The 14,283-nt window shown below is 50.6% G+C and overlaps 1 protein-coding gene across 3 annotated transcripts in view; it reads right to left on the bottom strand.

Moving 5' to 3' along the window:
* Window positions 1–14,283, bottom strand: part of BCR (BCR activator of RhoGEF and GTPase) — a 130,258-nt gene that overhangs the window by 41,232 nt on the left and 74,743 nt on the right. For all 3 annotated transcript variants that reach the window (XR_006707790.1, XM_045458963.1, XM_045458964.1), the window contains exons 3-8: window positions 13,815–13,919; window positions 13,275–13,460; window positions 8,204–8,311; window positions 4,432–4,492; window positions 3,097–3,149; window positions 1,038–1,178 (exon numbers count right to left, since the gene is read on the bottom strand). Coding sequence is in view for 2 of the 3 variants with exons in the window: in XM_045458963.1 (XP_045314919.1) it covers window positions 1,038–1,178; window positions 3,097–3,149; window positions 4,432–4,492; window positions 8,204–8,311; window positions 13,275–13,460; window positions 13,815–13,919 (654 nt within the window). In the remaining variant the exon portion in view is untranslated. The remainder of the gene's footprint in view (window positions 1–1,037; window positions 1,179–3,096; window positions 3,150–4,431; window positions 4,493–8,203; window positions 8,312–13,274; window positions 13,461–13,814; window positions 13,920–14,283) is intronic.

The following is a 14,283-nucleotide window of genomic DNA, read 5'->3' on the forward strand; positions in this document are numbered from 1 at the left end:
TCACTGGGCCCCTCCCAGAAAGGTCAGAGGCCACTGGGGCAGGCTGGGTCCATGCATTCTTAGCCCCTCTGTTCTATATCCTCTTATCAATGATGTGCAGGGAGATAAAGACCAGGGGTCTCTGTTAGGCAAGGAGGGAGGAGGAGGACGAAGGAGAATCTTCTTAGCTGAAGACAAGTCAGGCCTATAAACTGCATGTACCTCCCTTTCTTTTTTCCTTTTAATTACTTAAATCTGATCATACGGATTTCCTGTGCTAGCTACCAAGTCTGTGTTATACCACTTTACTTTTACCAAAGACCTATGTTAGTATCTGTTTTCAGTAACAAAAATAAATCCGAAGATTTTCACTTTTACAAATGGTAATGGCTTCTTCATTTTACACCATTTCAGTTTACAAACGATTTTTTGTTAAGTTTACTTATTTATTTTGAGGTAGAGAGAGAACGTGAGCAGGGGAGGGTCAGAGAGAGAGAGAGAGAGAGAGAGAGAGAGAGAGAGACAATCCTGTCAGCACAGAGCCCGATGCAGGGCTTGAACCCATAACTGAGATCACGACCTGAGCCGAAATCAAGAGTTGGATGCTCAACCGACTGAGCCACCCAGGCGCTCCAGTTTACAAAAGATTTCACAGGAACACTCTACCTTTGGATAGCAGGGAAAACCTGGGACTGTTTTTTAATGAAAGAACACTGAGAAGGAACCATGTAGTTCCAGGCAGACAAAATGACATCCTCCTTCTCACCAGTCAGACCATGAGCTGACAAGGGTGTGAGGAAAAGAAGGGGTGCTGTGGATACAACCTGCCACGATGGAAGAAGAGGTAGCCAAGTGAGGTGTGCAGCCCTGTAACTCCACCCTGACTCCCCACACATGGGATTTTTACCCTGCCAGTGTCAAAGACCCTCAAAGGTAACACATTTTCTGTGTTAGGCTGAATGGCAGGCACAGTCTGCCAAAGACGAGAAAGGTGCCCTGAATTCCCCCTGCCTGGTGGGGCAGGCTAGCAAACCCAGACCATCTCCAGTCCCGCTCACCTCTCCCTTCTTCACAGTCATGGACTGGCGGCGGGGCGTGATCTCCTCGTTGATGCTGGACAAGAAGTTCTGTGAGATACGTAGGGCATCCTGCAGCAGAGGGTGGTCTGGGTGGCTGGAGGGCGTGTGCTTCAGCAAGTCCTGTGTCAGGAGAAGAGAGGACTCAAATCAGAGACAGCACAGCCCAGGCCCCACCACTGTGTGCAAACTGTAGACACACACTGGGCAGACCCAGGGCCACCAGCTTGCCAAGCGTCACCACCACCTCTAGACAGGCTAGGGCTATGCGGGTAGTGCTTGCACGAGTATCACCCCACAAGCAGGTCCTAAACCTAGACGGTGCTCCCATAAGCCCATGCTGTGTGCACGCTGCCAACAAGCGTTTCCACTCTCAGGAGCTAGGGCAGGATTCTCCATCTTCGGCCCTAACACTCTGGGTTGGATCATTCCTTGTGGTGGGGGCTGTCCTGTGCACTGTAGGATGTCAGCTCCCCATCCCTGGCCTCTACCCACTAGATGCTAGCTAGCACTCCTCTTCCTTTGCAGCTGTGACAAGCGACAATGTCTCCGACATGCCCCTAGGGGGCAGAATCAGTCTCCTCTAGGACCACTTGTCTGTGTAAGCTCAGGAGAAAAGCACCTGGCCTTCCTGGCTCCTCCCCCTTTAGAGACTGAACCTCTCAAATAAGATAAAAACAGCAGGCAAACCATAAGAGACTCTTAAATATAGAGAACAAACTATAAGGGTTGCTGGAGGGGAGTTGGGTGGGAGCATGGTCTAAATGGGTGATGGGCACTAAGGAGGGCACTTGTTGGGATGAGCAGTGGGTGTTATATGTAAGTGATGAGTCACTGAATTCTACTCCTGAAACCATTATTACACTATATGTTAACTAACTTGGATTTAAATAAAATTAAAAAAAAAAAAAAAAAAGAATTGAGAGGGAAATGTTGACTCCTTCACCAGGAACGTATATAATTTGTGCTCAAGATCAACAGCACCCTGGTTCAGAGAAACAAACTCCCCCCTGGAGAGAACTTAGCTCTCAAATCCCCCCTGGTGAGAACCCCCCTGCAGAGGTGAAACAAGTCTGGAGGAAGGTCCTGGTGTCAGTGGTCCCAGAACCCCCACACCACCCCCCAGGGTGGCTCTGTCTTCTCCCTATCAGGACAGTCAGCTCAGCGAGGGGACAGAATAAAGGTCTCCGACACTCCATTGGGTCACCTGCCAGAGCCTCCCAAACCACGCCTTTCATCTCCCTTTTAACTGGAGGAGAGTGAGGTATTATGAAATGTGCACTCGACAGAATGCTACATGGCTTAAATACTACAGGCAGAGCTGTTTGGGCTGAAGTAGGACAGTATCTACCATATCATATTAAGAGAAAAAAAAAGCACAGTGTGGAACGATATGTATAGCATGATGCCTTCTGTGTAATTACAAAAAAAATTTTCAGGTATGTTGGCATGTGCATAAAAGAATCCCTGTGGTGCTGGCTCCTTTGTGGGGAAGAAACAGGAAAGGAAACTTCACACACTTTTGTGACTTGACTGTAAATTAAAAAAAAAAAAAAAAAACACCACGCATGTACAACTTGCTCTAAACATAAATGAAAAGGGCCACCTGGGCAGTAGGATTAGGGGCCATTTTTGTTTCCCCCACTGCCTTTAGGAGCAGCCCCACTGAAGTGTGCTCTCCCCATGCTCCCTCTCCCCAGGTTGCAAGGCCGTGGTCATCCTCACGGGCCTGGAATGCACCTGCTGTCTGTGTCCTCACCCCATCTACCTTGGAGGCTCGTTTCATGCACTGGGACCAAGAGGCCCTTCCTACGTGGGACAGGAGACTCCCTCCCTGCACTGCCTCCTATGAGAGCACCCAGGACAGCTCCAGAACCTGCTTTCTTCCCTGCCATGAGCCCCTCATTTCTGCATATTCAACAAAGGTATGTGGCAGGAAAAGGGGGAATGGCTGGGCAGCACTGACAAACATCAGTGTCAGGTCCAGAACAACAGAAGCCAAGAACCCCAGGGTGAGAAGGTCCCGGGTGGAGTGACTCACATGCAGAACCAGCGTGCTGCGCGTCACCCGGTCCACAGGCTTGTAGAGCAGGGCTGCAGAGAGATGGGCAGGGCAGGTGAGAGGTGGCCAGGCATGGAGAAAGCAGCACCAGACCACCCGCCTGCCTGTCCTTGCTGTACGTGCTTGGGCAGAGGGAGCAGCCCAGCCCAACCTCCACATCCCCTGGGAACTACTCATCCCCAGTGACAAGGGCAAACAAACCCCAAGCACCTAGAAGGCCAGGCACGTGGCTTTGAGATTTTGGTCCATAACATTAAAGCTGAGTCCAGAGCTACTGGTCAGAACCCAAGTTGATGCTCCTCCCTCTGGAGTTGGGGAGGCCACCTGCACTCGGCTACAGATGGGCTGGCAAGGATGCCAACCCTGGCAGGACACCTGCTCTCTGGCCTGGTGGGTCCCCCAGAAGCAGACTGGCACACTGCTAGTGATGTCCATCTCGGCGCAGTTTGGAGGCCTGATTCTGAGGCTGGCAGAAACTAACTCAGCTGCCAACATAGCTCTTGGCTTTCAAGTGTTTTCAGACAGCTGGACTCCAGCAGCACAGAAACCCTGGCCAGCCTTGGCAGCCCCCACTTCTCCATGACAACGTCAAGCCCAGCCCATCACGGACATGGATGCTTAGATGTGTTCTGACACAAGTCAGGTACATTTCCTCATGTGATTCCCACGACTACCATAAGACACGCATTGTTATTTATTCCCATTTTACAGATGAGAAACTGAGACTCAGAGCATGGTGAAGGTCTGGTACCAGAGCCATGGCTGCTGTTCTCTGTAACTATTCATGCTGTCCTAACAACCACAATTGAGAAGTGACTTATCAGTCCTGATCCCCTGCTCTTTGCCCAGTGAAGGAGGAGGCTGAACACACAGGCCTGGGAGCCTGATGACTCTGGCTTTATCCCTGCCTGGCCACTTAGGACCTGTGTTCCATATGGGTTACTTTCATTCTAAATCTGTTTTGTCATCTGAAAAAAGGGAAAACAAAATCTTCCTCACAGGGTTGCTGGGGAGAACATGATGACATTTTAAACGCCCAGCAGTGCCTGATTGGTGGGCGTTTGCAAAACCCTCCCATTCTTCCTGGTTGCTACTGTTGGTGGCAAGCTGGTCCTGCCTGTGTCCTTCCCCACCCTGCCATATCCAATGCCACTTTTTCCACATCCCTGCTCTCAGTATTGGAAGTCAGGAACAGCAAAGGAGCCAGAGGCTGACCCAACTGGGTGCCATGTTTGTTTTTGCAGCCAATGCCCTATCCTTTCGCAGCAGCTGCCCCACAGGGAGCACGAAGAGGCCTCGGCATAGAGAACTCACTTTCCAAAGAGTTCTTGGTCGTCTGATCCTTGGCATCCTTGTTGCTTCTGGCTCTCAGGTTCTGCAAAGAGAAAAGCACATTTTCACACAGGACAACTGACGTGGCTTTGATGTGGCAGGACGTTCTGTGGTCAGAAACCTTTAGCAAGAAAACTCACCCTTCACTCACTGCAAAAAATGTTAGTTGAGGCAAGCCTTATGGGGCATCCTGGACCATAGCATGAAATACAGGATGGGCAGAACACAAGGCATGCCCTAGGTGCTGTAGTTTCATCTGGAACTGTTGATACTTGGGGACAGAAATTCTCTTACTGTGGGGGCCTGTCTTGTGCACCTCAGGCCACCGAGCAGCATTCCTGGCCTCTATGTATTGATGTAGCAGCACACCTTCCTCCTGCTATGACAATCAAAAATCCCCAGGCATTGCTAAGTTGTCGCTTGGGACAAAGATCACCCCTGCTCAAGAGCCTGTGACATAAGGAATCCTATAAAAACAAGGCAAATCGCAGTGCCCTCCCTAAATGCATAGAACTGTTTTCTCAGAGAAGTTAAACAGTGGGCAAGGGGGCTGGGGGGTGTGAAGAGCAGTCACCTTTAGAAATGGCCAGGGCAGCCCCACCACCACTGAGACTAACACTGGATTCCACCTCCTCCCCACCCTCTCCTGACTTTGCAAATATACCGGCATACCTCGGGGTGCTGCGGGTATGGTTCTGGACCACTGCAATAAAGCGAAAATCGCAAAACAGCAAGCCCAATGAATTTTTTTTTTGTTTTCCAGTGCATATAAAAATTATGTTTACCAGTACCTTGTAGTCTATTAAGTGATCGACAGCATCATGTCTATAAGCAATGTATATACCTTCATTAAAAAATGCTTTATTGCTAAAGAATGTTAACCATCAACTAAGCTTTCAGCAATCATAATCAATGATCACAGATCATCATAAGAAATATAATAAAAAGGGGCGCCTGGGTGGCTCAGTCGGTTGACTGTACAACTTCAGCTCAGGTCATGGTCTCACAGCTCGTGAGTTCGAGCTGTGCGTTGAGCTCTGTGCTGACAGTTCGGAGCCTGGAGCCTGCTTCAGATTCTGTGTCTCCCTCTCTCTCTATCCTCCTCCACTCGCATTCTGTCTCTGTCTCTCTCAAAAATAAATAAACATTAAAAATTTTCTGAAAAAAAAAAAAAGAAATATAATAATATCGCACAAGCTTGAAATAGCCTGAGAATTACCAAAATTTGACACAGTGAGCAAATGCTGTTGGGAAGGTGGCACTGACAGACTTGCTCAATACAGGGATGCCACAAACCTTCAATATGTAAAAAACACAGGATCTGCAAAGTGCACTAAAGCAAGGTATGCCTGTAGCTGCTAACAAAGAGGTGCTATGATCCCCAGGAGGAGAGCAGAGCTTTTCAGTGGGTAGGTCATGCTTTCACACAATTGCATCAAAGGATTCACTGATTTGGTCCAAGATACCAAGAAAAGCCAGGATATAAGATGCCTGGGTACCTGAAATCATCTCTGGAAAGAAGCTATCATTAATCCCATTACTAGGCTGCTGAACAACAACAAAAACAGCATGGGAACAGGAAGGGACTCAGACATGGCTCTCCCAACCTCTTGCACTGCGGTAAACTTCTCAAGACTAAAAATGATGGTATCTTAAGCTCCTTGGGACCAAACTCCACAATGCTCTTTGGAACCTCTCTTGAGAGTTTAATGGCCCTCACAGTGATTATTCCTCCGAACATCTGCCTCAGCAGTTCCAAAGGGGTGTGGGGGGTATGAGGGCATGTGAGAGCTGAACCTGAGCCTCTGTAAAAATCAGGGTCCATGCTCACGTGGGCCTGGGAGGCAGCCTTCACACCACATGCCCCTGGACAGTCCCATGCACATTAGCATGCAGAGCTCCAGAAATCCTGTCTCAAGGAAACTTATGATTTGGCTTAATCCCCCAGTTCTCAAACTTAACTTGACTCCAGAGGCCCTTTTCCCAGAACTCCATCATGTGGGAGCTGGCATTCCATGAAACCCAGCTTAGGCAGCTCTGGCCTAACTGGAAACTGCCCTGGCTCATTTTCAGGACTGGGAGATGAGGGACCACGGCTCCACAGCTCCCTCTCCTGGAGGTGACCATCCACTCTCCACGTCTGAGTTCTGACCCCCAGAGTGAACCTCTACACAGCCTGCTGCTTCTGTTTCCTTTGGCTCCATTTTGCTCTGTCTGGGTGGTTCCAATCTCTCTGAGTCTCTTTAAAAAATATAGGTGGAGAACCAAAGTGGATGATGCCTCCAAAGTACAAGCTTCACTGAGGACCAGCTTTCGGCTGGCCCCAAGATGCTGTCGCCCTCCCGGCATCCCTGCCTCAGCTCAGATTCCCACTTGTGCATGGTCAGTGGGACCATGTGACCCTGGGTTGGTGTCCCATCATTGCTTCCTCCCTCCTCTCCTAGAAGCCTGTCTGGGTGGACTTGAACTTGGCTCCATTTAACTAGAGCCTGCTCTTAAAGGATTAGGTCTCTAATTTGTCAAGGTCACTCAGGATTCTGTGCCAACATTGCAGCTGTCAGGGGTGGGGGAGGGGGGGTTGCTAAGTGAATGACCTAAAGAAAGATATGGTCTAAATGACAGGGAGGGACATCTGGAGCCAGCCTGGAACCCTGGGTGCATGCAGCCTGTTACCAGCAGCACCAGGCAGGGAGTGGATGGCCCCACGGGCTCTGGAGGAACAGCATGGCACCCATTACCACCATGAGGGACGATCAGCACCCACAACATGCCACCTCTCATGATAAATTACAAAATGGCACAAAGCCCCGGGAACAAAGCCAGGTATGATAGGGTATGATTGTCTCTCAGCAAGGGAGACCCCACTCACTCCCTATTTCTAGTTTCCATTTATCTTTCTTATGCTAATTTCTCCCTTGGAGTCTTTCCATCTAGAATCCTTGTTTGGTGGAGGGAAGGCAAGTCAGAGCTCCGAGGAGCTGGAGGCATCACAAGTGATGACAGGCCCAGAAAGAGGAAATGTCATCCCAATGCAGAGGGTAGAAACAGGATGTGGAAGGGTGGGGAAAACCCCCGCCGGGAACCCAGGGAGGCAGGCGCTGCAGGTCCTGGTCCAGGCATGGCCACCAGCCCCAACAGGCCACTTGTCCTGTGTATCTGAGAAAGTCTTTTGAGGCCCCTCATGCTAATACTGGGGGCTTGAGGTTTCAGTCCTCCTGGAGCTCCAGCCTGGAGCTTTCTGCCCACGTGGGTCTAGAGAGAGCAGCTATAGCAGCTCCACGCCCCTGTGCTAGGGCTCAGCTTCCCTGGTGAGCAAGGTCACCAGCAGGCTACAAGAGAAATGGAGCAAAACACACCTCCCCACCTGCTCTCTAGTGACAAGGTGCATAGTTGGCCTCGGGACTCGCATGGCCAGACCTCTGCTCATGAGACAGAACTACGGACACTCCTTACTGCACACAGGTGGTACAAGACAGCATCTGTCTGGGGGACTTGGCAGAGCCCCAGAATTGAGTCCTGGACCCTAAAGAGGCAGGGAACTCATGGAGCTGCTCCTCCTATCTGTTCACAACAGAGTCCCCCACACAAGGCTGACAAAGCCAACCCAGAAACATCTGGAAACAGAGCTGAGATTTACCACCAGAACTTGGTTTGGTGCACCCAGTTCTCCCGGGTCATGGTGTACCAACGGCCAGCCCACATCCTACCCGTGGGAGGTGGAGGGGTGCACCTGTCTGAACAGTGTCACAAGTACCTCAGAGATTTCTGCAAACTGAGCGTTGGCCTGACAGCACTTCTCAGCCGTTTCCATGGCAACTCCGTAGTTATCTACAAAGGCCCGGTACACACCCAGCTGGCTGGCCTGTAGGAAGGAAGGAAGAGAGTGTGGGACAGGTGTAGGACAGGTGCTGCCACTCCCCATCTTTCTGAGAAATGGGCTTCCGTGCACAGCTCTGGAGAAACCCCAGGTGCAGCAGGCAGCGCAGAGCTGCAGACACCTCAGCTCTTTCCCGCTATCGCATCCCACCTGCTTCCCCCCACCCCCACGCACTGTGCATGCTTCCCTCTTCCCAAGTGACATGCTGAGAAGTGACTCACTGCCCCAGGCAGGTAACATTTTCCTTCCACAGCTGCTTGTTCCTCCCACCTCACTCATTTTAATAGTGCCACCGGCAGTAGCTAAAATTTGAGGCTGTCAGTGAACGCGGACAAGAGTCTACATACATAGTGGGATGGAGTGTCACCTTTTCGTGCTGGCTACAGGAGACTCTAGTGGACAAGGAGGTCGCCCCCCTGGCCTATGGTAGCCACAGTGCTCCGCTCATGTCTGATCCCTTCAAACACATTAGGAACACGCAATCTAGCTGCCCTTGGAGAAGACGGGCTCCCACTGTCCAGACATGAGCCCAGCCCAAACCTGGTAAGGGGGGTCCAGGTATTATATGCCACACCTGGCGTGCAGAAGACCTGCTGGCTGCCAGCTGCAAGGCGAGAGGCATTTTATTTGTCTTGTGTCAAACCAAAGGCATTAACAGAGGGTCTCTTCACTTAACCTTCTGGTCAGATACTCAACTGAGAGCTTCCAAGGGCAAGTGTGTGTGTGTGTGTGTGTGTGTGTGTGTGTGTGTGAGCACACACGTGTATGTATGCACATGTGGGCCCTAGGTCACCTTCAGAGGCAGCCAAGGGGAAACCAGCCCCCATCTTGTACCAGCAAAGCCAGGCCTGGGAGGGTAATGGAGGACCCTGGTGACCGGCTGGCCAGGCCTTCCCACGGCAGCCGACCAGCTGGAAGCCTAAAGCTTTAGCTGATCCTGGTGTTTGTTCTGTGCTGAATCTAAATTTTATTTCTATATGCATTTGCATTTATATTGAATTTTATGTTTCTTCAGATGACAAGCCCAGATGCTGGGTAAGCCAGGCGCCCTTGGCACTGTCTGGTCTCTGGCTCCGCTCCCTGTGGGGGCTGCACGGAGGCCCTGCCGGGCCCCTGATGCACTGATCACCCTGACAAGTCACTGCATTCTCAAATACCAATAGGTACGACAGTCAGACCCAGAGCATCTCCTTCTCTGTCTCCATCACCGGTCACTGAGCGCCTCCCCCAACAAAGACTTGCTTTAGGCACTGTCACCACAGCCGCAAATCACTCGGACACAGCGAGGTCAGTAGCAGGAAAGATACACGATAAATTAATCAACAAACACGTAATATACCAAAGAGCTGAGAACAGAGCAGAGGTTGAAAGCTATGGGGCTGCTTTAGATAATTTGGTGAGGAGCCCAGAGGGGATGTTACTGTTGAAATGCATCACTTCAAAATTCCTATGTTGAAACCCTAACTCCCAGCACCTCAGAATGTGTACTTAGAGAGAGGGCATAAGAGGAGATAGGTTAAAATGAGGTTGTTAGTGTGGATCCTAATCTAGTAGGACTGCTGTTCTCAGAAGAGATAAAGGACACAGACCCACAGAAGGACACCTGTGAAGACACAGGGAGAAGGTGGTCATCTGCAAGCTGAGGAGAGAGGCCTCAGGAGACCAACCTTGCTGGCGCCTGATCTTGGAACCCCAGCCTCCAGAACTATGAGGAAATCCATTTCTGTTGTTCAAGTTGTGCAGACTGTGGCAGCCCTAGCAAACTGATACAAGGTCCGGGAGAGGAGAATCCCTTCCATTACTTCTCCTTCTCCCTCTCCCTACGGAACTCCCATCTCCCATGTGGCATTTGAGAAGTGCCCAAACAGTCTAATCTTTTTAGCTAATCTAAAATGAAGCTATGCCAATAATGGTATAAATAGAGATCACGTGCCTCCTGATATGAGGCACTGAGGAGGACACGGCATCACTGCTGTGGCTTGTTTTGTTTCGTTTTGGCTGGAAGCACGAAACTTGAATCTATTCCTGAGGAAACATCAGACAAACACAACATGACCTGTACCATTCAAAAATGTCAAGGCCGTGGAAGATAAGCAAAGGCCAAGGAACTGGTACAGTTTGAAGAAAACTAAAGAGATGTGAAAAGCAAGTCCATTTTGTAACCTCGGATTGGATCCTGAATCAGGGAATGAAAGTGGCTATCAAGAACATGATGGCCAACAGGAGAAATTTGCATATGGATTGCATATTAAATAACAGTACCACACCAATATGAAAGTCCCTGAATTCGATCACTGTACTACGGGTTATGGAAGGAGTTTGTCTTTGTTTTTAGCAAGTACACAATGAAGTATTTAGGGGTAAAAGGGCAGATATATCTGCAAGTTATTTTCAAATTATTTAGCACGTGTGTGTGTGTGCACATGTGCACACATGTTTATAAAAATGATAGAGAAAAAGATAAAACAAATTTGGCAAAATGTCACAACTGGTGTATCTGGCACATGGGAATTCTTGTACTATTTCTGCAACTTTTCTGGAAGTTTGAAAGGATCAGAAAAGCAAAAACATAGCTTGACAAAATTTCGGACAGAAACAAACCCCTGAGCAATTGCAGTTAACCTGTACGTTCCTGTAGGAAGGGATCCAGGCTTTCTGAACTACCAGACACAGCTCATAAATCCCTGGGCAGGGGAGGTGTCATAACTGGGGCATAGCAATGCGGGCTCCCCTGGTCCTAAGACTCTCCCAGCTAGGGAGCCTGATGGGGTGACCCCCCCCCCCCCCATCTGTGGGGCCAACCGCACTTGTGCTGGTCAGAAAGGAACAGCAGAGCCCCAGCTCCTAGCTGGGTGGTGCACATGAACACTCTCCACTTGGTTCCGGGGCATGACTTCCCACTGCAGCTCCCTCTCAGTCCTGCTGCAACATCTGACCCACAAAGGTAGCTCAAGGACACCAGGGAAACCAGAAGAAATTTTCCAAATTCTGGTGTTCGTCGAACTATGAACATTTGAAAGATAATTTTCTGAGTGATGTTGGAATGTTATTCAGGGAAGAGTGCTGTTGTAGTTTCTTCTCAACAACACAATTCTCCCATTCTAACGAGGGCTGCAGGCTGAGCCAAATCTACTAGGTTAGAACCTGCTGACACTTCACATAGGGGGAAATGGGGTGAGGGTGGGTTTCAGAGCTGGGGGTGCTGCACCAATACAGTCTCCTGCTTTTTGGCTATGGAGAAAGGGGTCTCGTGACAGGAATCTGAATAAAAAGGCATTTTTTCATGTGTTTCTTGTATCTTCATTCTGGCCTGGAGTCCAAGGTAGCTGCAGCCCAGGTCAGTGTAGAGAGGACCACCAATAGGAAGGCCACACCTTGGAGTGGATCACTCAAGCCCAGGTGCAAGCCAAGGCAAGGACTGGGTCTGGGCAGCCCAGAGGGCTGTGCTCTGAGTACTTGGAAGGGGCCTGTGACCTTGGGCCACCTCTACCCCTGGAGGACTGGTTTCCCTTGGGAGCAGGAAGGCTCCAGGAAAAAAGCATGTCCATGGGGCGCCTGGATAATCTGGTTTTGGGATTAGGAATCCTCAGAAGTAGAACCTCTATCACGGGGTCCTGCCTGGCGCCTGCCTTCAGTGGCAGGCCCAGGACAGCTGCTAAACTCCTCTACTCAGACTCCCTTCTCCCACGGCCTCCTCTGAAAGGGACTGACTGGTTGCACACTTTAGAACTGCAAAAGAGGTGGGGACTCCTTTCCACACACGTTGGAACTTTGTATATTGGAAGACAGATGTCGATCCAACAGCTCTCGGGTTTTCTCCTTCCTCCCGAGTCCCTTAACTGTTTCCTCCTTTTGGACAAGTTTTACTTGACCCAGGTCTTGGTTAAATATGCACTTCGAGCCAATCCCTGTCCCAGATGTGGCCTGGCCAGTGCCAAGGGGCCTGCCACAGCATCTTTCATCTGATTGCTAGGTTTTATTGGTTCCATTGATGTTTTAGAAGCCATATCCTTGGCTCTTCTTGGGTCCTGTGGTCAGCAAAGGGCTGCAGAGGCCCTTGACCTGCTTTCACGGTGGGCCCCTTCTGTCCTGATAGGGTGCTTCTGCCTCTGGGACCTGAACGGCCACAGCCTGAACCCACAGCCACCTCTGCCATAAGGATTCCTTGTCAGTATGGGCTAATCAAGCCCTTTCAGAAATTCTTATTTTGTCATCCAGCACCAACTATCCTTCAGTTTTATGACCCCTGAAGGCAGGAGCAAAGGCCCTCCTTTTGGAGACAAACCAGGATTACAGTCCCAGCAAGTGACCCGCAGTTCCTCAGGCTTCTCACCCCCTCAGTGGTGAGGACAGGACCTGCCTTACAGGGCCTGCCTCAGCTAAGGTGAGATGGGCCCCCTTGTACCCTGCTACTCAGGAGCCAGACTGCCTCTCACTGAGAGGCTATGCCTCAGTCCACACTCCGCAGTTACAAACCACCCTGCCCCGCATTTCTCTAGTCTATCCATAAGAACCAGTCTTGATTTCTATAAGGCATGAAGGTGTCCCTGTCAAAGTCAGCATTAAATATGCCTGTTGTTTCTGAAAACAGCTGCTGGTAGGAGCTAAGGTGGGTTTTCCCCACCTCTCTCTACCAGGGCCCTCCTTCAGGCTCCAGGGGTACTTTTCCCGCTACCTTGATTTTTAGTGACCACATCTCCCCTCCCCACACCACTTAAAAAAAAAAAAAATTCTCCAAGGGCGCCTGGCTGGCTCAGTTGGTACAGCATGTGACTCTTGATCTCAGGGTCGTGAGTTCAAGTCCCACGTTGAGTGTGGAGCCTTAAAATAAGGGTTCGGTGTCCCAGAGCCCTTGGCAACACATGCCTGCAGGTCAAGGGAGAGGCTTGATCCCTGTAGAGCTGCAAGCTCCTGGGAGGCTGCCATGCACCTGTTCCGAGTCACTCACCAGTTTCTGGAAGAGGTCACCCACTCGCTGCTGGTGGCTCCACTGCTGTACTCGGGGGAAGAGCCCGTCATAGAACTCCTTGTGGATCTCATAGAGCTCAGGCACTTTGAAGAAGATGGTCTCAATCTGCTGGCTTGTCAGCACTGGCTGAGAGGTGGTGGCAGCAGCCTTCAAAGGCTTCATGGGCTGGAAGAGGGCACAGGTAAGGTGACACGGGTGACAGGTGGAGTGGCACACATGAGAGGGCTTGCCCTTTCTCAGGTGCATGGTGTGACCACAGAAAGTCATGGTTAAGTGACATGTGTGTTTTTATTTTTAAATTCCATTAAAAATAAAAATGTAAAGCCAGCTTGGTTTGGCACCTGTCCTATGTTAGTGTCCACTGCCCCACGGGGAAGCCCAACTTCTACAGAGGGGAAATTTCTGGCCCGCCTACCGATGTCTCAGTGACTCCAGGCAAGGGGGGCTGCCTTCTGATGGCTGACCTGGGGCCCGTGAGCAGCGCGCCCCGGCCCAGCTCAGGCCCTCCCCGCTCCTCACCAGCAGCAGCGCCTCCAGGTGGCTCAGGTAAGTCTCCTCGCTAGCCAGGATTCCAGACAGCACCCACTTCCTCATCTCCAAGCCCTTTTCCAAGTCCAGCTCATTCTGCAGGAGAAACAGACAGAGGTCAGACCTGGGGGACAATGCCCTATGTGGCCACTCTCAGAGAGGAAGGCCTGTTTCTCAACCTGAGGACAAGCCTCTGGAGAAGGCTCCATGTAGAAATAAAGGGAGGCACTGGAGCCTCGGCCACTCGGCCACTTGCTCATGGTCACTGAAAATTCTGGAGGGGTCATCCAGCAAAACCAAGAGCCACCCTTTGTCATGACATTGAGAAATGGGCAGCGTGGACCTGGGCAGTTGGGGCAAGATGCCCCCGTCTGTGGGACTTTGTTACAGCTGCCCAGTAAACTAATAGAAAATATTGATGCCAAAGGTGATAAAAACTGCTATATGACTTCCTGGCCAC

The sequence above is a fragment of the Leopardus geoffroyi genome, chromosome D3 (genome assembly GCF_018350155.1).
Source record: "Leopardus geoffroyi isolate Oge1 chromosome D3, O.geoffroyi_Oge1_pat1.0, whole genome shotgun sequence".
NCBI classification, from domain to species: domain Eukaryota; kingdom Metazoa; phylum Chordata; class Mammalia; order Carnivora; family Felidae; genus Leopardus; species Leopardus geoffroyi.